This window comes from Diaphorina citri, unplaced genomic scaffold (assembly GCF_000475195.1).
Source record: "Diaphorina citri unplaced genomic scaffold, Diaci psyllid genome assembly version 1.1 scaffold1692, whole genome shotgun sequence".
In the NCBI taxonomy this organism is placed as follows: domain Eukaryota; kingdom Metazoa; phylum Arthropoda; class Insecta; order Hemiptera; family Psyllidae; genus Diaphorina; species Diaphorina citri.
This window is the reverse complement of record NW_007379118.1, coordinates 30028-54508: the sequence shown is the minus strand read 5'-3', so window position 1 is coordinate 54508 and position 24481 is coordinate 30028. Positions and strand designations below refer to the sequence as shown.

At 40.7% G+C, this 24481-nt stretch overlaps 1 protein-coding gene across 2 annotated transcripts in view; it reads left to right on the top strand.

Annotated features, from left to right (window-relative positions):
* Positions 1 to 371: 371 nt before the first annotated feature.
* The window catches only part of LOC113470606, a 27532-nt gene continuing 3422 nt past the window's right edge, over positions 372 to 24481 (top strand). Inside the window, exon 1 of one of the 2 annotated variants that reach the window (XM_026829162.1) lies at positions 372 to 1938. In XM_026829162.1, coding sequence (XP_026684963.1) covers positions 1051 to 1938 — 888 coding nt within the window. In that variant the 5' untranslated portion in view covers positions 372 to 1050. Of the gene's footprint in view, positions 1939 to 13743; positions 14905 to 24481 lie in introns of those variants that run through there. The other variant, XM_026829163.1, reaches the window with a different exon arrangement.

Sequence of the window (24481 nt, the reverse complement as noted above, 5' to 3'; positions counted from 1 at the left end):
CCTGGATAGGCCATTCTTTTCGAGGCATCTAAACCAGAATTCTTGTTTTTTTGTACATTTCATGGTGATATTTGTGATTGAAGACTTCCCATTTACCTACTTGTAAAAGTATTGCATTTAGTAGGTGAAAACTTGGATTAAAAGAGAAAAAATCTGGAAGGAAAATAGTAATAATAATAGTGCTTATTTATACATAGGACTGTAAAGTCCCTTTACTCCAGCAGTAGGCTACTACTATTATTGTTGTCAAATTCTCAAATTATATTGAGGATAAAATTCCATACCTCGGCTAGGATTGAACCCACGCCCTCCTGTTTACCAGGCGAGCGTCTTGACCACTACACCACCGACAAAACGGGAGAAAAGCCCTAGAAAAAACATGAAGATTTAATTTATTGTCCGCTTCTCAAGAGAATGGATCAGTAAGGGTCGGTCGTTCCTTGAAAGCCAAGTAAGTCCACTTTGTAACTTCACTTCTCACAAATTTTTGACAGCCCAACCAATGCCTGTTGCTTGACCATTGATATCGAGGCAAAAGTTGCACCAGCCTTTTTAGAACTTTCAAACTAAAGTTTCGCTGAAGGGCGTTAGTGTTATAATTATATTAATCACCCATTTCTTTAATTCTTTCTGTCTTTTAGCTAAATTTGCGACCAAGTCTCCAAGTCTCATCTTAGGCGTAAAAAAAGTAGACATCCACTTATCCGAAGCCATACTGTTCAAAACGATAGTCCAACCAAAAAAAAAAAAAAAGAACTAAACGCAAGGAATTTGCAATAGTCATTGGCCTGATACGCGATTGATTGGACTGTCGCTACAACAACAAAAACACAACAATAAACTGTAGTCAACAAAAGTCGACATCTAAAAACTGGTCCGGAGCCATACTGCAAAACCTGATTTCCAAGAAAAATCCATATTTGTGCGTGTCTTGTTCAGCTAACAGGGAGTCAACGGATTGAGTCCCGACGACCTTGTTTGTGCCGAGTTCAGTCCCGATCCTTTTGGGTCAAAAAAAAAACAGTCATACTGTTAGAACTGATTTCTAACATGTGGCGAACCGTGGTAAAGATGAGAGAAAAGTTCGCCCGTCAAGAGCAAAAAGTGACCCAATTTCTCGATCTTATATTGAAACTTGTGGCTCTCCTTGGTCTTTTCAGTCTACCATCGAAGAACCCTCAAAAATCCCACCCCATAACCGTCTACATGAAGTTTGTATTTGTTTTTTACGCCATATTCCTGATCTGCAACATATCCTGCCTTGTCCGGTGTTCTTCAAAAAATTTAGTTGAGTTTCTTCTAATTATTATGGAAACTTGTGGGATGACTTTCGTTTTCATTGAAGTCGTTGTGCTTAACTTGAGGCGGAAAAATGTGCTGGAACTTTTGGACCGAATGAACAAATTCGACATCACCAGTAGTAAGACCATCTTCGCCAATTGCCGCAAGGCTGAACGCGTGATCTTTTTCATCTTCGGAAGCCTGATTTTCTTCTCGGTATCTGTCAAATTTGTCAATCCGTTTTTCTCCATCAGTGAGACAGAGGCCGAGTATGTGCAGCTGATTTACGGGTTAAAGCACCCTCAGAATAGACTACCTTTGTGTCTCTCCCTCCCCTATGTGGATACAAGTGAACCTCGGTACTTCTGGTTCTTATATGCACTGGAATTGTATTGGGCTTTGCTCGTGTTTTCCCTGGGCCTTGTAGAGGCTCTGTTTTTCCCATTCATCCTGCTTCATCTTGCGGGACAACACCTGGTGTTGTCCAAGCAATTGAGAGCTTTGGGCAAACAACATGTGTATTTGAGAAAACCGCATTATATTCCACAAACCAGCTGTTCGAGAATCTATCAAGATGGACTGAAGAGGAGACGTGATCTTTTGGAAATGAGGAAATGCATTGTCTTTCATCAAAAAACGGTGAAATTTCGAGCTTTGGTAAGTAACTTTTTTCCCTCGATTACTTATTGCTTTTTGATAATAAAATTATGTTTGTTTGTAGATAATGTGAAAGGTCGAAACCAGTTCTACTTTGCGCGTGCGCACCTGAACCGACTCAATTCTAACCTGGACGATAATAGGTACGGCTACCTGGGGTCAGTTCTCATGGTGTAGTGGTCACTGCGCTCGCCTTGCACGCGGGAGACCCGGGTTCGATTGCCGGCGGGGTCAAAAAATTCATGCAAATGATTGCTTCCGTGACTGGCTGTTGCGGGGCCCACTCAGCCTCGTGAGGAAAATGAGTAGCTATGACATATAAACGCCCAGAGCGACCGGTGCCAGCATGGTAGGTAAACATTGGATGTTAGGATTATTGAGATATTTGGAAAATCCTACAATGCTGCAGTGAGCACCAAAGTTTAGATACAGTAGAACCTCGATTATTTCAACTAATTGGGACCGAGGGTAGTTGAAATAATCGAAAGTTGAAATAGGTAATTGAAATTCCATATAAAACAATGAAAAAGGGGGAAAATTTTAGATACAAAAGAACAAAATGGTTAATAAATACCCTATTTTGAACTGGTTTTGGGGTTGAAATAATAGAGAGTTGAAAATATGGAGGTTGAAATAATCGAGGTTCTAGAATAGAATAGAGACAAAAAAGCCTCATCCTACACCTACGACTTTTGAATTTTCCCCCTACCGATGTAACAGTCCCTATTATTTACGAGAAAATTGTTATCCCGACTTTCTTTAAAAATTTTGGTCCGTTTTCTCGAACAAAAGTTTGCTGGAGGCGTTATAATTACATGGGCACGTAGATTATTTTATTTTTACGCTTCATCAAACCAAGTCTGCGTGGTCAGTAGACCAACTCTTGTTATTGGTGAAGGAAACAAAACACTTGTAAAGGGAATATTTTTTTCAAGAAGTTGGACAGAGGTAGGGTTTCAGAATGAGACTGAAAAGTCCCTTTACTCCCGCAGTCTAAACAAGGTCTTATTTATTTTCATAGGTAGGGTTTACAAATATGCAAATACAAGTATAAATAAATTCTACTGTATAATAACACAAAAAATGGCATTTATTTCTTTATTTATAGGTACGGCGACCTTATTCGTCTGTATGCTAGCCGTGTGGAGCTGCTGTCGTGTGACGGGAAGCTGGACCGAATAGTGGACGTGTGGACACGGCTCGGACATCCTGAGGACTATGAGAGAGGAGGTGAGTGTGTATGGCGGTGCTCTGTCAACATGTCCAGGAAAATTGTAAAGTTCAAATATGTTTATTATTATTATTAGTCAGCTCCCATGGCGTAGTGGTTACTGCACTCGCCTTGCACGCGGGAGAACCGGGTTCGATTCCCGGCGGGGTCAAGAAATTTGTATCATGCAAATGATTGATCCCCGTGACTGGCTGTTGCGGGGCTCACTCAGCCTCGTGAGGAAAATGAGTAGCTATGACATGTAAATGCGCATAGCAAGCATGATAGGTAAACATTGTTTGTTTAGGATTATTGAGATACTTATTGGGAAAAATCCTACAATGCTGCAGTGAGCACCAAAGTTGTGACATAATAACACAAATTGCATTTACATTTTATTATTATTAGTATTTTAAGATTAATAAAGTTATTCCGTGTTAGAAATCTCGTCAGGGTCGAAATAGAATCGGGATTGTCGGATAGGATATTGGATGGGGAGTTACCGAGAAACAAAGGTGGTCTAAAGCTAAGCTTATTGCAGTGCAAAGTGCAAGATGTGGTTCCGCGTTATTTATTTGAATTTAACCAACCTCAGTGGTGTAGTGGTTAGCGCCGTGGACTTCGGATCTGGAGGTTGGTGGTTCGAGTCCAAGTCAAGTCATAAAATTTAGCGTCGTGCATTAAGCAGGGAACGACATTTGTGACGAGCATTTATGCTCAACACAATTAAAATTCCTTTTTTTTTATTTGAATTTAATTAATTTAAAAAATAAATGTATACATTTTCCCTTTTTCAAACCTCCAACAACACTTGCTATAGCTTTTAAATCTATAACAGCCCGTGGGAAATATCCGGGTTTTCGATGGAATGTCCGGGTTTTTGGAACCAAATGTCCTACTTTTTAAAAATTTGATCTGGAGACCCTAGACAGAGGGAAGTGTAACAGCGAAAGTATTATCGTCCCGAAGTCGAAGAAAGGAGGGAGGGCAAGATAGAAGAAATCCAGCCGTTCTGAGAACGAAAACCTTATCCGTCTAGGATAAAGTTCGCCCCGAACGGGAATCGGAACTGGTGGCGTAGCGTTTACAAGGCAGACACACCACCCTTGAAACTTACTAGGCTGTCTGTGAAGGAAACCTTTGTGTAGGTATGTATAGAATAGAATAGAATAACGAGGAAAATGATCTGATAGTCAATTCCCAGCATTTGATAACAACCAACCAGAATAGAATAAAGACTTTTCTGGGTTCCCGTGTATACCTTCAAAAGTGCTATACTTGTCAAAATCATCATGTGGAAGAATCTGCCAAAACTGAAAGCCATATTCACCCTTGCAGCAAGTGTTCGAGAAGAAAGAGTAACGCGATATCTTCATCTCATATTGAAACTTCTGAATGCGCTCGGTCTCTTCAATCTGCCCCGAAATAACCTCTCCAAAAGCATTCTCGTTTTGTTATTCCATAAAACCCATAGGTAAAAATAATATACCGAGGGGTTGGGTAAGGTAGGGGGGGGGTGAAAAAATGAGATTATGCCAAAAGGGGGCGCCATGCAAAAAAGTTTGAGAATCACTGCTATAACTGAACTTTTTAACGTTATTTGAGTTTTCGTCAGATAACGTTAAAGAGTTCAGTTAACGGAACGCTAAAACTCACTAGCAAAGGTTGTTGAGTGCGAAGGGCATAAACATGTAAAATTTTGTAGCTAAAATCAAATGTCAGCCCAGGGTTGATTGAGAAGCTGACGAAAAACGCCTACCCCGTCTGAACACGGGAAAAGGCAAAGAAGACTTGGAATAAATTGAAGGGTTTTTTTCTATGTATTCTATTATCCACTTTTGTAATCATCATGTATTGTATTATGTTGGTAAACCCATAAAATAAACGAAACCTTGTTTAGACTGCTGGGGTGAAGGGACTTTTTAGTCTCATTCGAGCAGGATAAACGCGGTATATTCTATTTTAATTTTGATTTCAAAAACTCGCCAATGAGGATAAAATTCCATGCCTCGGCTGGGATCGAACGCACGCCCTCCTGTTTATTCCCCAGGCATCAAGTCTAGCCGAGCTCAGCCTATCCCAACAGCTGACCATGTGGTCCTCTGGGGCGGACCAATTAGACGCCATGTTAAACCCATAAAATACATGAGACCTTGTTTAGACTGCTGGGGTAAAGGGACTTTTTAGTCTCATTCGAGCAGGATAAACAAGGTTTATTCTATTCTATCCACAGGCATCAAATCTAGCCGAGCTCAGCCTATCCCAACAGCTGACCATGTGGTCCTCTAGGGCGGACCAATTAGACGCGCTGTCCGTTACCATGGAAACTGCCCTGGTAGCCAATAGCCTGCGAGATCCCAGCCGAAGCAATGTTGCCAAGTTGACCCACGTGTGGGACCTTAGCCGGGGTGGGCGGGAAGAGCTGGCAACACTGGAGATGAAGGTGACCTTGAGAAATGTGTCTCTCGCCCAGATGAGTGCTGTGGGTAAGTAAAATAGAATGGTAAAAAAATGAGTGTTTTACCGCCGTTTTTATTTCGGAGCAATGAAACAACTACTTCATTGGACGCTTGTGGTCTGTGTCGTAGCATACCCCTTAACTCTTTAGGATGAAGTTCAGCCCGGGTAGGAATCGAACCCGTTCTTGTAGCGGTGTAGCTTCACCGAAAGGGGTTCATTGTCTCTAGCCAAAATTACTTTACTCGTCCAGAACCACAGTCAACCATTATGAGGACCTGAGCTTGTCCCGTGGCCTAGACTTTGTAAAATAGACGCGCTACCGTCCAAGCTTTTTTTTTTTACAAGCACACGTTTTCACCATGGTTGACTGCGGTTCAGGACGAGCCAATTAAATATGTGGCTTGAGACCATGAAATCAAACTGATCCCAAGGGTAAGGAAAACCTAGATCCTTGACAAAATGGAGTGTGCCTGAAGGCATGTGTGGGGTATAGTCATATTTCTAATTTATTCCCCTGGGGGCGTACATTCGAAGTCATATTTCTCCCCCCTGTATTTTGTAAATTGTGTGTAACGTTTATGGTGGATTTCACTAATGACTTAATGAGAGATTTCGAGATTTCACTAATGGGAGATTTTTTAATGATCAAAAATATAGTTTTTAATCATGCAAACAGGAGTTTCGAAAAACTCCTACCTTTTGGATCATTAAAAATTCCCCCATTAGTGAAATTTCTCAATAGTCACAGGTAATATCCACCATTAATGTTTTAACTAACTCTATAAATTGAATTGCACAGTCCGCACAGTGATAAGCTGGTTGAATCAGCACCTCGGGAAGATGAAGACGAATCAGCACGGAAAATAATCAAACTGGGGGATGAGCATGTGATCAGTGCGTGTCATATGGAGCTGATTGATCTGTATAAGAGTATAGGTGAGTCATTGAGTCAACAATTGGTGAGTCACTGAGTCAACAATTGGTTAGTCACTGAGTCAATAATTGGTGAGTCACTGAGTCAACAGTTGGTGAGTCACTGAGTCAATAATTGGTGAGTCACTGAGTCAACATTTGGTGAGTCACTGAGTCAATAATTGGTGAGTCACTGAGTCAACAATTGGTGAGTCACTGAGTCAACATTTGGTGAGTCACTGAGTCAATAATTGGTGAGTCACTGAGTCAACAATTGGTTAGTCACTGAGTCAATAATTGGTGAGTCACTGAGTCAACAATTGGTGAGTCACTGAGTCAACATTTGGTGAGTCAGCTTTTTTTTTTACGAATTTTTGTTGCCCTAGTTCCCCCTTTTGAAAACATTTTTCATTTGGTGACGCTACACAACGCTAGGCTATTCTAAACTTGAAAAAAGAAAAATCTGGTGAGGACATCACATGAATTTCCATGTCTCGGGGGTCTATTTCCATAGCTTTTTCTCTTTCACAGACGAGTTCGATATTATCAACGGGATTCTGGCTCAGCAGAACAACTCAGATCTGAAGAAAGCTCTGGACGCTGAACAAAACTCCAATTATCGGAAAGCGAGGAAACATTATCAGGTACTCAGAACTGCGAATTCTTCTTGAGCTTTTTGTAAGATTTGACGTAATAGAATAGAATATACCTTGTTTATAGCGCCTTTCCCTCGACTCTACGGTGACTCAACACTACCGTACATAATAGCGACCGAACCGTACATTTGTCGAGGTCCGGCCCGCGGACATGTTTGATCATCATTGATTATGGAAGCTATCTGCAAATTTTGAACGACCTGTGGCTAAAGGTAAAGTCGTGAGAAGCGCTAGTTCCTTTTGAGCTTTTTCCCTAATAATAATATAATAAAGCCTATGGCACCCATTAAGGGCAAGGGTCACCCTGCAACCAGGCAAAGGTTTTTTTTTTTTTGTTTTGAGCCAGCTATATAATTACAACATAGGTATTTCTAAAAAGAAAAGCTCTAAGACTAAGTTCTCAATTGTCAGAGCTTTTTCCCTGTATAGCCCTAAATAGCGGAACTTTGGTCCGGAATAACGGCCGAACCTTCTGGAAATAGGGCCCTAGGATATTTTTGATCTACTTAATTTATCGAATCTCTGTGGCAAGTTCGAGGGAAAGGCCTGAGAATTGGGAACTCTTTTGGAGCTTTTTAGCCATTAGTGATTGTGTTCCGGTGAGTCAAGGAGTGAGTTGTTTAAATGAGTCAATCTTTTCTGAATGAATCACGAGTTACTCACTGAGTTATGTCTTCTAGGCCGCTCTGGATAGCACTCCGCTGACTATTCTTCACGACAGCTACTACTCGACGTTTCATTGGCTGTCGCAGTGGGAGGAGCTAGAGACAGCATTGGAGGAGAAGGTAGAGGGGGAGTGGAATAGGGCGTGGCTTGATCCGTGCCTCATGAAGCATTTGCTGCGCGCGCAGAGTCTCAAAGCTGGCCCTCTTAGCGGTGAGTAGAACATTTTCTATTCCATTATTTAAATGGTCAGATTTATTTATTTATTTTTCAAATACTTTTTGTTTTATTTTTTACAAATAAATAATGCAGAAAATTAATACATCAAAGATAAACAAGGAAATAAAGAAGGGTGATTGATATCTTCATTAATTTTCTTTGTGAAAATCTTAGTTTAATCTTTATTTGCCAGCTAGTTAGCTTGGAGGGTAGCGCGTCTGCCTTGTAAGCGCTAGGTCGCGGGTTCGATTCCCGCCCGGGGCGGATTATATCCTGAACGGATAAGGTTCGTTCTCGGAACAGCTGGCTTTTTCCTATCCTGTCTTCCTTCTCTCTTCAATTTCGGGACGATAAGACCTTGGCAGTTACAGTTCCCTCTATCAAACCTCTCTAAGAAGGACAGTTCTTTGTGTTTTTGATTAGGTAATTTTCTTCAAAAAATTCGACGCTCAATTTTTTTTTTTTTTTTTTTTTTTTTTTTTTTTTTAATTTTTTTTTTTTAAAATTATATTTCAAAAAATTCGGCGCTCAATTTTTTTTTTTTTTTTTTTTTCTTAAATTTCGTTTTATAATACCTAGATTGTCGTGTGATTTCCTTGACAGACTCATTCCTAGCGGCATTCAAATCATGGACTGAGTCCAATGCGACTCACTTTGACTCTCTCAAACTTCATCATTCTCAATCTACTGCCTTGCTATTCCTACTCACCGCCCAATACCCACAGGTAAAAAATCTAACTCATGAATAAAATTCATTTGTTTATTTGTAACTAGTGGTTGACCCGTCCTTTGTACGGGACCACCACACACACACAAACACACCCACCACCATACACACACACACCACACCCACCACCACACACACACACACCACAAAATTTCACGATTCTAAGCAATGTACAGACAAATCTACAATTTTATTTATAGGTATAGATGAAGCTGAAAGCATCTATAATTCTATATGACATGTGGATATCACTATCACAGCATTACTGAGAAAATTTTAATTTAAATTTTCTCTCTACTCTGGTAACACCAAAGTTTGGTCAAGGGGGCCTGAAACCATTTCTGTAGCAAGGGAAATTTCAGGCTGTTTAAGGTCCCCCAGTCAGCCTAGTTAGCTTAGTTGGTAGTGCGTCTGCCTTGTAAGCGCTAGGCCGCGGGTTCGATTCCCGCCCGGGGCGGATTTTATCCTGATGGGATAATGTTCGTTCTCGGAACGGCTGGCTTTCTCCTATCCTGTCTTCCTTCTCTCTTCGATTTTCGGGACGATAAGACCATAGCAGTTACAGTTCCCTCTATCAAACCTCGTGAAAAAAAAGTTTGGCTGGGGGACTTTAAACAGGGAGAATACCAGCCCGAAATTTCCCTTCCTAAAGAAATAGTAGAGAGTTTTTGTCACAGAAATTCGCGTTCCGTCCCTATAACTGAACTTTTTAACGTTATTTGAGTTTTCGTCAGATAACGTTAAAGGGTTCAGTTAACGGGACGCTAAAACTCACTAGCAAAGGTTGAGTGCGAAGGGCATAAACGTGTAAAATTTTGTAGCTAAAATCAAATGTCAGCCCAGGGTTGATTGAGAAGCTGACGAAAAACGCCTACCCCGTCTGAACACGGGAAAAGGCGAAGAAGACTTGGAATAAATTGAAGGGCTTTTTTTCTATGTATTCTATTATTCACTTTTGTAAGTAGACAGACAGTATTCGATGTAATCATTCTTCTCCTGAAGTTGCTCTCGATATCTATTGAAGTGAGATAAGATGCAATATGGCGGATCTTCTCTACATATATACAGCAAAAAATATGAGGCGAAGAAACACCAGTTGGGACCGCAAGAGGGATTTGACCCTCGGGACGTAACTCGGAACTCCCCTATAAGGTATGTACTAATATCTAAATGCTAAATCTAAATCATGAATCTTTGTGTTAAAGCAGAGAGCTTTCTCACAACTTTGTGGGTATCACAGTATTACACGTCTTTCCGTCTTTCATTTACTCAATCATCATATTTATTATCGCTCGTCTCTTTGACTTGTAATGCCGCCACTGGTCGCTACTCGATTAAAGTAGCTACTCAATTGTCCTCACGAGGTTGAGTGTACCCCGAACTCCAAGCACAGAGCCGAAAAAAACCTCGGCCCCGCCGGGAATCGAACCCGGACCTCCTGCGTGCAAGCCTAGTGTGATACCCACTCGGGCACGGAGGTTGCTAGGTATGTACTAATATGTTTTATGTTTGTCTGTTTGAATTGTTCCTAGAAAATCACAAAATATTTTTTTTTTTTTTTAAAAATTTATAAGTTTCCATTTATTGGTTTTTCAGAACAACTCTCTCATCAAATAAATTGTTAACGAATGGTATACCCATCCGTAAAAGCCGAAGCTTGTGCCACGGATGGGGAAAATAGATAGGTACAGAAAAAGTGAAGAGAGTACACCCCTCTGAAATGACCCACAGAAAGAAACCCCATTAGACTCAACCCACGGTTTTGCATTCCAGGGTATGGGGTTCGATTCTCGAGAATATTTTCCTTGTAACGAAGCATGAGGGAAAAACAGCTAAAATATCAGAAAGTTTCTATCTAGGATTCTTTCGCCCAAGTAGGTGTCTAGGGAGAAAACAACCTAATATCGAAAAGTATCTGAGTACCCACTTATTGGGACAGCCCCCCAAAGTTCCGAACTTTATTTCAGTTTAATTAGACCTTATTATTTTGTTTCAGTTAGTTTGGTGAAATACAAGAGTGTTAAGTCTGGTATAAAATTGAGGAAGAAGAGACACTAGTACGAAACGGAATACACACCTGGATAGGCCATCACTTATTGGGACAGCCCCCCAAAGTTCCGAACTTTATTTCAGTTTAATTAGACCTTATTATTTTGTTTCAGTTAGTTTGGTGAAATACGAAGGTGTTAAGTCTGGTATAAAATTGAGGAAGAAGAGACACTAGTACAAATCGGAATACACACCTGGATAGGCCATTCTTTTCGAGGCATCTAAACCAAAATTCTCGTTTTTTCGTACATTTCATGGTGATATTTGTGATTGAAGACTTCCCATTTACCTACTTGTAAAAGTATTTTATTTAGTTGTCGGATAGGATATTGGATAGGGTTGTCGGATAGGATATTGGATAGGGTTGTCGGATAGGATATTGGATAGGGTTGTCGGATAGGATATTGTCGGTTGTCGGATAGGATATTGGATAGTTACCGAGAAACAAAGGTGGTCTAAAGCTAAGCTTATTGCAGTGCAAGATGTGGTTCCGCGTTATTTATTTTTATTTACCCAACCTCAGTGGTGTAGTGGTTAGCGCCGTGGACTTCGGATCTGGAGGTTGGTGGTTCGAGTCCTAGTCAAGTCATAAAATTTAGCGTCGTGCATTAGGCAGGGAACGACATTTGTGACGAGCATTTATGCTCAACACAATTAAAATTCCTTTTTTTTATTTATTTGAATTTAATTAATTTAAAAAATAAATGTCATACATTTGCCCTTTTTCAAACCTCCAACAAAAAACTTGCTATAGCTTTTAAATCTATAACAGACCGTGATTTTCAATTCAATTCAATTTTATTTTATTGTGATTGTTACAACATTATACACAATTTACAATTTTACAATAATACATTTAGGTTTTCTATAAATATTTATATAAAATATATATATAAAAAAATCTACCTACCGCATGTCGACACAAGCGAACCGCACTACTTCTGGCCCTTCTACCTACTGGAAATTTACGCGGCTTTTCTCTGGTTCTTACTGGGAGTCACAGAAGCCCTGTTCTTTCCGTTCATCCTACTCCATGCTATCAAACCCTTTTTTTATCATCCCCAGGCGGCTACAGCTAAAGGTGCCAACACACCTCCACACTGCCATCATCACGGGATCCCGCGCTGGATCCCGCGGGATTGGCCAAATCCCGCGCGGGATCCCGCGGGATTGGAAACGTGCGGGATTTGCGACCCCTAACGGGAGCGTATGCCGTGACGTCAGAGTTCAAGATTTACCGGTATTTTTTAAATCGATTTATCGTAGCCGTAGAAGATCGTAAAAGATTCCATTGTTCCTCATTTTTCTACTCTTTGACATAGAAACTTCTCTCACTTAAGCGCAACTATTCTATTTTTTTTTTTTTTTTAGGCGTTCAAACGCAATTTTATTAATGATAATAACAAATACATTGCAATTACATGAACAAAGGTATATAAAGATAAGAAGAATTATTTACATAAACGTATGATAATATGGATGTAAAAAGTAAAAATGTAAAATTGGGTAGGTAGATGTTTTGCCCCATAGTAAGCTATGTAAGTAGGCTGGCTAACAGGGAGTTTAATTTATTATGGACAATTTTTTTTTCTAGATCACGAGCTCAGACAAAACCTGTGCGCGCGCAACATCAGCAACGCGCTCACCCTCATCGACGCAGCCATTGGTCGAAATCAGTTCTACTTTGCGCGTGCGCACCTGAACCGACTCAATTCTAACCTGGACGATAATAGGTACGGCTACCTGGGGTCAGCTCTCATGGTGTAGTGGTCACTGCGCTCGCCTTGCACGCGGGAGACCCGGGTTCGATTCCCGGCGGGGTCAAAAAATTCATGCAAATGATTGATTCCGTGACTGGCTGTTGCGGGGCCCACTCTGCTTCGTGAGGAAAATGAGTAGCTATGACATATAAACGCCCAGAGCGATCGGTGACAGCATGGTAGGTAAACATTGGGAGCTGAGTTATTGAGATATTTGGAAAATCCTACAATGCTGCAGTGAGAACCAAAGCTTAGATACAGTAGAACCTCGATTATTTCAACTAATTGGGACCGAGGGTAGTTGAAATAATCGAAAGTTGAAATAATCGAAAGTTGAAATAATTGAAATTCCGTATAAAACAATGAAAAAAGGGGGAAAATTTATACACAAAAGAACAAAATGGTTTATAAATACCCTATTTTGAACTGATTTTGGGGTTGAAATAATAGAGAGTTGAAAATGTGGAGGTTGAAATAATCGAGGTTCTACTGTATAATAACACAAAGAAACGGCATTTATTTATTTATAGGTACGGCGACCTTATTCGTCTGTATGCTAGCCGTGTATAATGTGAAAAAGAAATGCCAGCGTAGTTAGATTGGAGAGTAGCGTGTCAGCCTTGTAAGCGCTAGGTCGCGGGTTTGATTTCCGCCCGGGGGCGAACTCTATCCTACACAGATAAGGAACGACTGGCTTTCTCTTGTCTTCCTTTTGTCTTTGATTTCGGGGCGATAGGATCACCAGATCTCCATTGTTTCAGTTCTGTCAAACCTCTTAAAGAAAAGACAAAAAAGCCTCATCCTACACCTACGACTTTTGAATTTTCCCCCTACCGATGTAACAGTCCCTATTATTTACGAGAAAATTGTTACCCCGACTTTCTTTAAAAACTTTGGTCCGTTTTCTCGAACAAAAGTTTGCTGGAGGCGTTATAATTACATGGGTTCGTAAATTATTTTATTTCTACGCTTCATCAAACCAAGTCTGCGTGGTCAGTAGACCAACTCTTGTTATTGGTGAAGGAAATAAAACAGTTGTAAAGGGAATATTTTTTCAAGAAGTTGGACAGAGGGAACTGTAACAGCGAAAGTATTATCGTCCCGAAATCGAAGAGAGGAGGGCAAGATAGAAGAAATCCAGTCGTTCTGAGAACGAAAACCTTATTCGTCTAGGATAAAGTTCGCCCCGAACGGGAATCGGAACTGGTGGCCTAGCGTTTACAAGGCAGACACACCACCCTTGAAACTTACTAGGCTGTCTGTGAAGGAAACATTTGTGTATGTATAGAATAGAATAGAATAATGAGGAAAATGATCTGATAGTCAATTTCCAGCATTTGATAACAACCAACCAGAATAGAATAAAGACTTTTCTGGGTTCCCGTGTATACCTTCAAAAGTGCTATACTTGTCAAAATCATCATGTGGAAGAATCTGGCAAAACTGAAAGCCATATTTACCCTTGCAGCAAGTGTTCGAGAAGAAAGAGTAACGCGATATATTCATCTCATATTGAAACTTCTGAATACCCTCGGTCTCTTCAATCTGCCCCGAAATAACCTCTCCAAAAGGTCTTACTTGAGGAGGTTCTACTTGAAGTTCGTGTTCGTTTTCTCCGGAATTCTCCTGATCCTGAACGTAGCCTGCATAATCCGCTGGTCCTCGAAGAACTTTGTAGAGTTCCTCCTCAACAGTATGGAGAATGTTGGCGGGGCTCTCATCTACTTTGAAATCCTGCTGCTCAACTCCCGAAGAACGGACTTGCTGAAACTGCTAGACCGAATGAATAGATTTGATGTCACGAGTAACCCGAGCATTTTCGTTAATTCGCGAAAAGTGGAGCGGCTGATTTTCTTCATCTTCGGAGGTCTGATTGTGTTCTCCATATTCTTCAAACTGACCACCCCGTTCTTCTCCATCGACAGGAAGGAATGCGAGAAGATTCAGACCATTTACGGCCTTAAGAATCCGCAGAATCGTCTTCCGTTGTGCATCTACCTACCGCATGTCGACACAAGCGAACCGCACTACTTCTGGCCCTTCTACCTACTGGAAATTTACGCGGCTTTTCTCTGGTTCTCACTGGGAGTCACGGAAGCCCTGTTCTTTCCGTTCATCCTACTCCATCTCGCGGGACAACACTTGGTTTTGTCAAGACAACTGAAGGCGCTGGGAAAAACGCATGTGTATGTTCCGCAAAGAAATACGCGGTTCAGATTCTATCATGATGCGGCCAACAGAGCTCGGGACCTTTCAGACATGAGGAAATGTATCGTGTTCCATCAGAAAATGTTCGAATTCCGAGCTTTAGTAAGTAAGGCCGAGCCGACCCCATTTAAATAGGAAAAGGCTAGGAAGAAGAAGAAGAAGAAGAAGAGTAAGTAAGGTTTTGTCCAACATAGAATAGAATAAACCTTGTTTATCTTGCCTGAATAGGACTGAGAAGTCCCTTTACCCCAGCAGTCTAAAGGTGTGTATCCGGCGCTAGTCGCGCTCATAGATCAGCTCAAGTTTAGCGCGCATGAGAGTAAACTGTACGGGAGTTTAGCGCTATGTACGCTGCCAGGGACTGTGCTCAGGTGTCACTTGGAACATATTGTGACCATGGACAAGACTAACTTAGGCCAAGTAAGGAGTGTGGCATTCATCCAATACAATAGATCAGTTACTTAGGTGAGGTCTAGCTAGGGGACGTTAAACAGAGAGTAGACTAGCGTCTGGCTGTGCGACTATAAGCAGGGAGGAGAACAGCTAACCCTAACCAGCCTAGCTAGCTGATTGTTTCAAAGGGTTCTCTCCGCTTGAAAAGAACAAGCACAAGTCCTCACGATGGTTGACTGCGGTTCAGGACGAGCCAGTTAATCATGGCTAGAAACTTGTAGAACACTTTAGGCTAGAAACTATCACCCAGTTGTATGGCTGAAAAAAGAGATATGTCGAACTGTCTGGTCCGCCAGAGTATATATCAGAACAAGTGGTACGAGATGTGCCCGGAGTCGCGACGCATGATGCTGATGTTCCTACAGATGACGCAGAAGCCGCATCATATTAAAACGTTCGGCGGGATTGTGGCGCTGGGGAATGTGCATTACTTGAAAATGCTGAAGGCGACCTACTCGTTTATTCGGTTTATTAATCTTATCAAGAGATGAGATTATCATCAAGAGATAAGAATGGATAATCTTATCAAGAGATAAGATTATCCATTAGCAAAAAGCCCACTCAGAGGCTTAAGCCACTCACGATGAGTTATCGCATGCAATCATCGATCAGTGTGCAATCATTCGTAAGTGAATGGCAGGCATTAAGCCAAAGGATGTGTTGAGCTTCTACGAATCCATAGGCGAATAAACCTTAATAGGACCTTGGTGGCATAGAGGTGAAGGCGCTGGCCTAGTAAACAGGAGGGCGCGGGTTCAATCCCTCAGCCAAGGCATGGAATTTTCTTGTACATAGACGGGTGACATTCGTTCAATACAATTTTGCAGGAGAGAACCTTCATAGGGGAAAAGTCACAGGAGAAACTCTCATAAAAGAATGGGAGTATTTTCTCCTACGATTTTTTTTCCTATGAAGCTTTCCTTTGCAAAATTCGTTGACACACATCGAATAGTGCAATTATGCCTATTTTCTGTTGTGTAAATAAATACCAGTTCGATATCTATAGAAAACGAGGAAATTGGAGGGAAATAGAAAACCAGGAAAGATATATGTAGGTACATAGCGATAGAATATGGTGGCGATGCTTTTTACATCGACCCATCAACTGATGGAACGATTACGGTTATGTATGTAAATAAACAGTGGCGTAGCGTCCATGTAGGGCGTGTATGGCGGCCATACACTCAAAATTTACTCAAATACCCTTAAATATTTATGAAGAAGCATGTGCATCACTTATGTAGTAATGTGCATGGTGATGGAAATTAGTGCCCTACACGCCTTACACTTGACTTTAGACCACGCTACGCCACTGTAAATAAATAAGTAATACATTAAGTAGTACGAGTACGTGTCTCGATGACTTATGTAGTAATGTGCATGGTGATGGAAATTAGTGCCCTACACGCCTTACACTTGACTTTAGACCACGCTACGCCACTGCTTTTAAGCGATAGGTTACAGGTTCGATTGCGCGGAACAGCTGGCTTTCTCCTCTCCTGTCTTCCTTCTCTCTTCAATTTCGGGACGATAAGATCTTAGTAGTTACAGTACTTACCTACTCTCTATCAAATCTCTTTTAAAAAACCTTTTTACACTGGTAATGCCACCATTGGTTTGGATTAGATTTTAGAATACCTTCGTTTTCATTGAAGTCGTTGTGCTTAACTTGAGGCGGAAAAATGTGCTGGAACTTTTGGACCGAATGAACAAATTCGACATCACCACTAGTAAGACCATCTTCGCCAATTCGATGTTCCTACAGATGACGCAGAAGCCGCATCATATTAAAACGTTCGGCGGGATTGTGGCGCTGGGGAATGTGCATTACTTGAAAATGTTGAAGGCGACCTACTCGTTTATTCGGTTTATTAATCTTATCAAGAGATAAGATTATCCATTAGCAAAAAGCCCACTCAGAGGCTTAAGCCACTCACGATGAGTTATCGCATGCAATCATCGATCAGTTGAACTTATCGGATAGAAATCCCATCGTAAGTGAATGGCAGGCATTAAGCCAAAGGATGTGTTGAGCTTCTACGAATCCATAGGCGAATAAACCTTAATAGGACCTTGGTGGCATAGAGGTGAAGGCGCTGGCCTAGTAAACAGGAGGGCGCGGGTTCAATCCCTCAGCCAAGGCATGGAATTTTCTTGTACATAGACGGGTGACATTCGTTCAATACAATTTTGCAGGAGAGAAGCTTCATAGGAGAAAAGTCACAGGAGAAACTCTCATAAAAGAATGGGAGTATTTCCTACGATTTTTTTTTTCCTATGAAGCTTTCCTTTGCAAAATTCGTTGACACACATCGAATAGTGCAATTATTATATTTTCTGTTGTGTAAATAAATACTAGTTCGATATCTATAGAAAACGAAATTAGAGGGAAATAGAAAGCCAGGAAAGATATAGGTACATAGCAATTACTTTCCCACATAGAATAGCTCTCCTAGAAGCTAATCCTGACCAGGATTAAATGATAATCCGAGTTTAAAATTCGGCCCTTAGTGAACTTCTTAGAATCTTAGTGAACTTGACATCAGGGGATCCCAAAACGAATATTTCCAACCATTTCCCGATTTTGAAAATTTGAACCGATTGTAATACTTTCATTACTAGTATAGCTCCGCTATACTGTAGTAATAGAAAGTAAAAAAAAATCCCAGGAGTTATCTTCTATTCTCCCTATGAACTTTTTATCTTTCCCAGGTGTCCCGCTATTTAAGTAGCTATGGCAGTGGTGGTGACGAGCAGGGACTGGAAATACCCGGTCAATATTCTGGACTAATCTGTCCCGTGCCTAGACATCACGTGAAAATATCTGGGTTCAAGTCTACCATAAGAGTTATGCAGTCCCTCAAGAGACCTGTTCAAATTATCATCCTAGGTACGTACTATACTAGTGAATTACAATACTGTGGACTAAACTGTCAATTGGACTCTGGACTAAACTGTCCCGTGCCTAGACATCACGTGAAAATAGCTGGGTTCAAGCCCACCATTCGAGTTATGCAGTCCCTCAAGAGACCTGTTCAAATTATCATCCTAGGTACGTACTATACTAGTGAATTACAATACTGTGGACTAAACTGTCCCTTGGACTCTGGACTAAACTGTCCTCTGCCTAGACATCACGTGAAAATATCTGGGTTCAAGTCTACCATAAGAGTTATGCAGTCCCTCAAGAGACCTGTTCAAATTATCATCCTAGGTACGTACTATACTAGTGAATTACAATACTGTGGACTAAACTGTCAATTGGACTCTGGACTAAACTGTCCCGTGCCTAGACATCACGTGAAAATAGCTGGGTTCAAGTCTACCATAAGAGTTATGCAGTCCCTCAAGAGACCTGTTCAAATTATCATCATAGGTACGTCCCTGCAGCCTCTGAAGTTTTACTGAAAGCTCCCAGAGTTGACTTATTGCCTGGAAAAATACACACTGCTAGAGGCTAGATAGACTAGGCTTGAAAAATAGAAGAAAAAAAATAAACGGAAGAATAAAAAAAATCGATATTTTATTTTGTTTACGATTTTTCCCCCAAGCCTAGCCTAGCCTACCCTGTGTATAATCATAACCACCACCACACGGTTCTTCGCTATTTCCCGTGTACAGACAGGGTCGTCGTTTTTCGTCAGCCTCTCAAATAGGCTTTCAAAGGCACACAGGCACATAGGAAAATCAACATATGAATATCTAAATTTCTTCTCATTCGTTCAGGACTTTCCTGATGATGGACGTGGTAGATAAAATGACTGACATCTGTGCTTTCTTGATGATAGCTGAACGATTTTTGGTGTTCAATTTCTTTATTATTACATATTTCTTGATTTATTTTTGATCCCACCTACAGGGAATGATGGTCAGGTACATAGCAATAGCGATAGAATATGGTGGCGATGCTTTTTACATCGACCCATCAACTGATGGAACGATTACGGTTATGTATGTAAATAAAAAATAAATAAGTAATACATTAAGTAGTACGAGTACGTGTCTCTTCCGTACAGAGGACGTCAAAGAAAATATATTCTATTACATATGGTGTAAATGGAAATGTCTGGAGGTTGATGGTTCGAGTCCAAATCAGGTCACTAAATTTAGTGTAGTATATTAAGTGTGGGGAACGATATTTGTGACAAGCCACAATTCAGAAAAGTCAGAATCTAGTTAGCTTGGAAGGTAGCGCTCCTGCCTTAAAAGCATTCGGTTTCAAATTCGATTCCCGCCCGGGGCGAACTTTATCCTAAACAGATAAGGTTCGTTCTCGGAACGGCTGGCTTTCTCCTATCCTGTCTTCCTTCTCTCTTTGATTTCGGGATGATAAGACCTCCGTTGTTACAGTTCCCTCTATCAAAGCTCTCTGTTTCTCATTATTTGAAAGGCCATCCCCATTCTCAATTGATATTATGGAACAGCTTGTTCTAAACTGAATAAAACACTACTTATACTCTGTTCCCACAGGTATAGGGGACCGACATTTAGAGAACACTCTAGTGTGTACCAAGACGGGAAGATGTGTAGGAATAGACTTTGGCTACTCATTTGGCGTGGCTACTCAGTTGCTCCCCATACCCGAGTTGATGCCGTTCCGACTAACCCCGCATATACTGGCGGTCAACGAACCGTACGGTTCTCAAGGTAAGAGGTTGTGGGTTCGACACTTGAACGAAATTGATACTTTACTTTCAAAATCGTTCTTACTTTCCGTTGGGGTTTACAACCAAAAAATCCTTGAGCAGAAACAGTTGCATTTTCTCTCGTTCTCGCACGTTCCGCAGAAATACTTTGCCTATCCCCGACGCTATCTTGCTCAGCTCTTCCTCTTCTTTCTGTATGAGGAGGAAGCAAAAACGGGGAGATTAGATATAACTGGTATAAGATACATCGTGGTGCACAGTGCAGAAGATGCACAATGCTTATTGAACAATTCGATGAAACTTCATTTGAAATTTTTCGAACCCGGGACCCTCTTTCAACTTGCAAACAGTCAAGATTTTTTTTTTTCCAATAGGTTTATTGGATAGAAGAAAGCCAGCTCTTTTGAGAACGAACCTTGTCTATGTAGGACAAAGTCCGCCCCAGGCAGGAATCCAACCAGCAACCTACCGCTTGAAATGCAGACCGGCTACTCTCCAAACTAACTATAGTTCATCCAGATCAATGTGACAGCAATGAGTCATCAACCCAAAATGAAGGAACCAATCAGATTGCAGGAAATCCTTACATTGTTGTAATTCAGATAAAGGTCTATTTTTGATAAACTCTCTCTTAAAATGCAGAGGTAGCTCTAAGTTCAGAGGTTTGATTCCAGAGCAGGCAAGGTGGATATCGCCCAGCCTGACTTTGTTTCACTGTCGGAGGAAGCACTGTGCAATATACCTTCCCCTTTTAAAGATTCTCTACCATTGCACATGTGACATGTTTGGCAGTCTTGGAAAAATCCTACAATGCTGCAGTGAGCACCAAAGTTGTGATATAGTAACACAAAGAAAAGACATTTTATTAATAATTTATCAGGGTAAAATAAAGTGAAAAATAATGGGAGCAATTGGAGTCCGCCCAAAATAATAATTGACTCCAGGGTAATGTAAGGTGAAAATAAAATGTAGAAAGTAAAAAAAGCCCCCCATTAGACTCGCGTGGTCTGTGTCCTACCATTATTTGAAAGAAAAAAAATATATAAATAGAAAGTACAAAACTACCAACTTGAAGTACTGTGAAGGTCTTATCGACCCGAAAGCGAAGAGAGGAGGAAAACAGGACAGGAGAAGTCCTCCCCAGCCAGTAATCGAACTCGCGGCCTAGCACTTACAAGGCAGAAGCGCTACTTTCCAAGCTAACTATAGTCTGGCTAAAATTATTCATCCAATTTGTTAAGGTGTGTCCAAACATAGTCGATCGGCCATCGATCGATGTCGACTGAACCGTCCACACTGTCTTGACTCTTGACAACATAGATTCACCTCGTCGATCGACGGCCAGTCAACTATGTGTAGTAGACACACATTTAGCCTTACAAAGCGACGCGCACTTGATCTTACAAAGCGACGCGCAAGATAACTCACCCGTCAATCGGCGCACTTTACCAATCCCACGCGCATTGAGAATGCCGCAGGCCTCAGCAGCGGCATGCGCGCCCAGACTATGTCCTATGAAATGAAGCGCGTCCAGGGGCGGCAAAACACCGGCCTCTTTGAGGTTGGTCATGCTAATTATATTTTTATTTTTTTTATATATATTTTTTTTTTTTCTTTGAGGTAAAACTCCCAAAAAAGTGTGATCAAATGAATATGGTTGGAATTTTTCCTCCATGGACGTAAAAGTGCCACCACATTGGCTGCCACGGGACACTATGTATTTTAAATGGTTATCTGAAAGAGGGGCTTCTGAGTGAAATTTTGCTATTTGTTTGATGAAAGAATTCCAAGAATTAAATAGTCTCATTAAAATACTGTGTTGAAAACACTTTCAATTTCGCCAAACTTGAGGGAAACTGACACCCTAAAGTCCCCAATTAGTCAGTCAATGTTGAAATATAACAGTATCAGCATTGAAAATAAACCCGATATCTTTTGATAACATTGCTCATCACAATTCTAGAGTGTGTAGATGTTTGTGTAAAAAAATAAAAAATAAAGGGAAATGTTTTCAAGTTTTCATACATTTAGTGGAATTCTTCCACTAAATGAGCATGAAATTCCATGCCTCGACTGGGATTAAACTCGCGCCCTTGTTTTTACCGGGCGAGGGTTTTACCTCTGCGCAAACTGTTTCAGGTTTGATTCGTGAGAGCATGGTGCATGCCATTGGAAAAATCCTACAATGCTGCAGTGAGCACCAAAGTTGTGATATAGTAACACAAAGAAAAGACATTTTATTAATAATTTATCAGGGTGAAATAAAGTAAAAATAATGGGAGCAATTGGAGTCCGCCCAAAATAATAATCGACTCCAGGGTAATGTAAGGTGAAAATAAAATGTAGAAAGTAAAAAAAAAGCCCCCATTGGACTCGCGTGGTCTGTGTCCTACCATTATTTGAAAGGAAAAAAATATAAATAGAAAGTACAAAACTACCAACTTGAAGTACTGTGAAGGTCTTATCGTCCCGAAGGCGAAGAGAGGAGAAAAACAGGACAGGAGAAGTCCTCCCCAGCCAGTAATCGAACTCGCGGCCTAGCATTTACAAGGCAGAAGCGCTACTTTCCATTTCCAAGCTAACTAAACTGGCTAAAATTATTTATCCAATTTGTTAAGGTGTGTCCAAACATAGTCGACCGGCCATCGATCGATATCGACTGAACCGTCCACACTGTCTTGACAACATAGATTCACCTCGTCGATCGACGGCCAGTCAATAACTGTTTTTTTTTTTTTTCCTGATAAGAGAGTAGCAGGCGGTCTACCTGGCGAAAATGTGCGATAGGCGATTTTGCGCCCAAAGTGCCCATGTGTCCATACTTTCATGACAGCTTGATAGGTATATTTTGAACCTAATTGATTATTATTTGCTTTCAAGTGCATTATACCTAATTAGTAAAAACAACAAACAAATTTACAATGTAGATACAACATATTATGAGAAACTCTAGGTACTAATTTCCAGCCACTTGTTTATTGTATTAAAATGAGAATGATGAGGAGCAATATAGGCTGTTTATTTTTTTCTGACCAACCGTTCGGGGAGTTATAATGAAACACAAAAGCACATTTTAAGAGGTTTGATAGAGGGAACTGTAGGTACCTGCTAAGATAGCGAAGAGAGAAGGAAGACAGGCTAAGAGAAAGCCAACGAACCTTACTATCTGTTAAGTCCTTTGGTGACCGATGCAAGCTACAGTTTACATCGGTCACCAAAGGGTTAGGATAAAATCTGGCGGGAATCGAACCTGCGGCCTAATAGCGCTTTTGCAAGGCTGACGCACTACCCTCTGAGCCAACTCGACTGGCCTAGATACGGCTCTGCTGCCGAGGATAGTTAAGGAATTGGTTGATATTTCAGCGTTAAAGGCGGGACAAAAAAAGTCCGACCTTTTACAAAATCACAACCATACCAAAAAAGGAAACAATCGAAATCGGCTATTCGTTTTCGTAAAGGAAAAGGTGTACAACTGCCCCTTTTGTGAGACGGATTTTTCGTCGTGACGTCACAACAGCACAAAGGAAAAGGTGTACAACTGCCCCTTTTGTGAGACGGATTTTTCGCTGTGACGTCACAACAGCACATTGGTGTTGGTGAAGCTAGCAAAATTTAACGATCACAAGGAGGTTGTACACTGAAGGAGAAAGTCTGCAATGTTCTGATTGTGAAGCCAAAAATCGGGGGATCCGCCATGTTTTTGGTTCCATCACTCAACATAAACCGACCGAAAATTTAATGTTTGATTTAATAAAACCTAAAAATGCGTTAATAAATGGGATAAAATTAAATTATGTAAAAAGACAGAGTGTAGATCTTATCTTCTTAAAATTTGAATCATGACCTTGGACGACCTTGGCTTCACAATTTTCGTACCAAAGCTTTTTCCATCAACATATAACCTCCTTGGTGGGAAGTCCGATTTTTCAACTGCGAGAAGCGAGCAACCTTCCCCTCCTACGGTAACAGAACATGACGTCACAGACCAAGGTTGGGGTTGGGGAGTTTGGGACATCACGAAAAAGGAGAAAGGAGAAGAGAAAAAAATAGAAAAAGAAACAAAAAAGAGAAATGTCCCTGAAGTTACAAACGTTGGTAGAAAAAAATCCAAAAATTATACAGGGTACGACAAAATCCCGACAATTTCATTGGTAGAAGTTACCAACGAAAAGGTACAAAAGTCAATGATGAGGGAAAAAATATACAAAAAAATCCCACATTTTATTAATTCCCACATGAATCCGGAGCATTTTTCAAAAGAAACGAAAAAAAAAAATTCTTCGTTTTTCATGACTCTGTTGGTAGCTTTCAAATATCACCGCAAGAAAGCGCTGTATGGAGAGTTTCAAGTGGCCTTTTTACTTTTTTTACTTATTATTTATTAATATTTCGCGAACTTTCATTCACACTGGAGCTTAGAGGAATTTCGTCCAAATGTGACATACATGGATAGAAAGCTCGTTTTCTCAGCTTTCTAAATACTATACTCTGATCAAAAATTAGGTGTCGGAACACAGTTCAATTCGCTCACCAACGATTCAAGTCACGACCTTATATGCAATATATGGGAATTTTTTTCG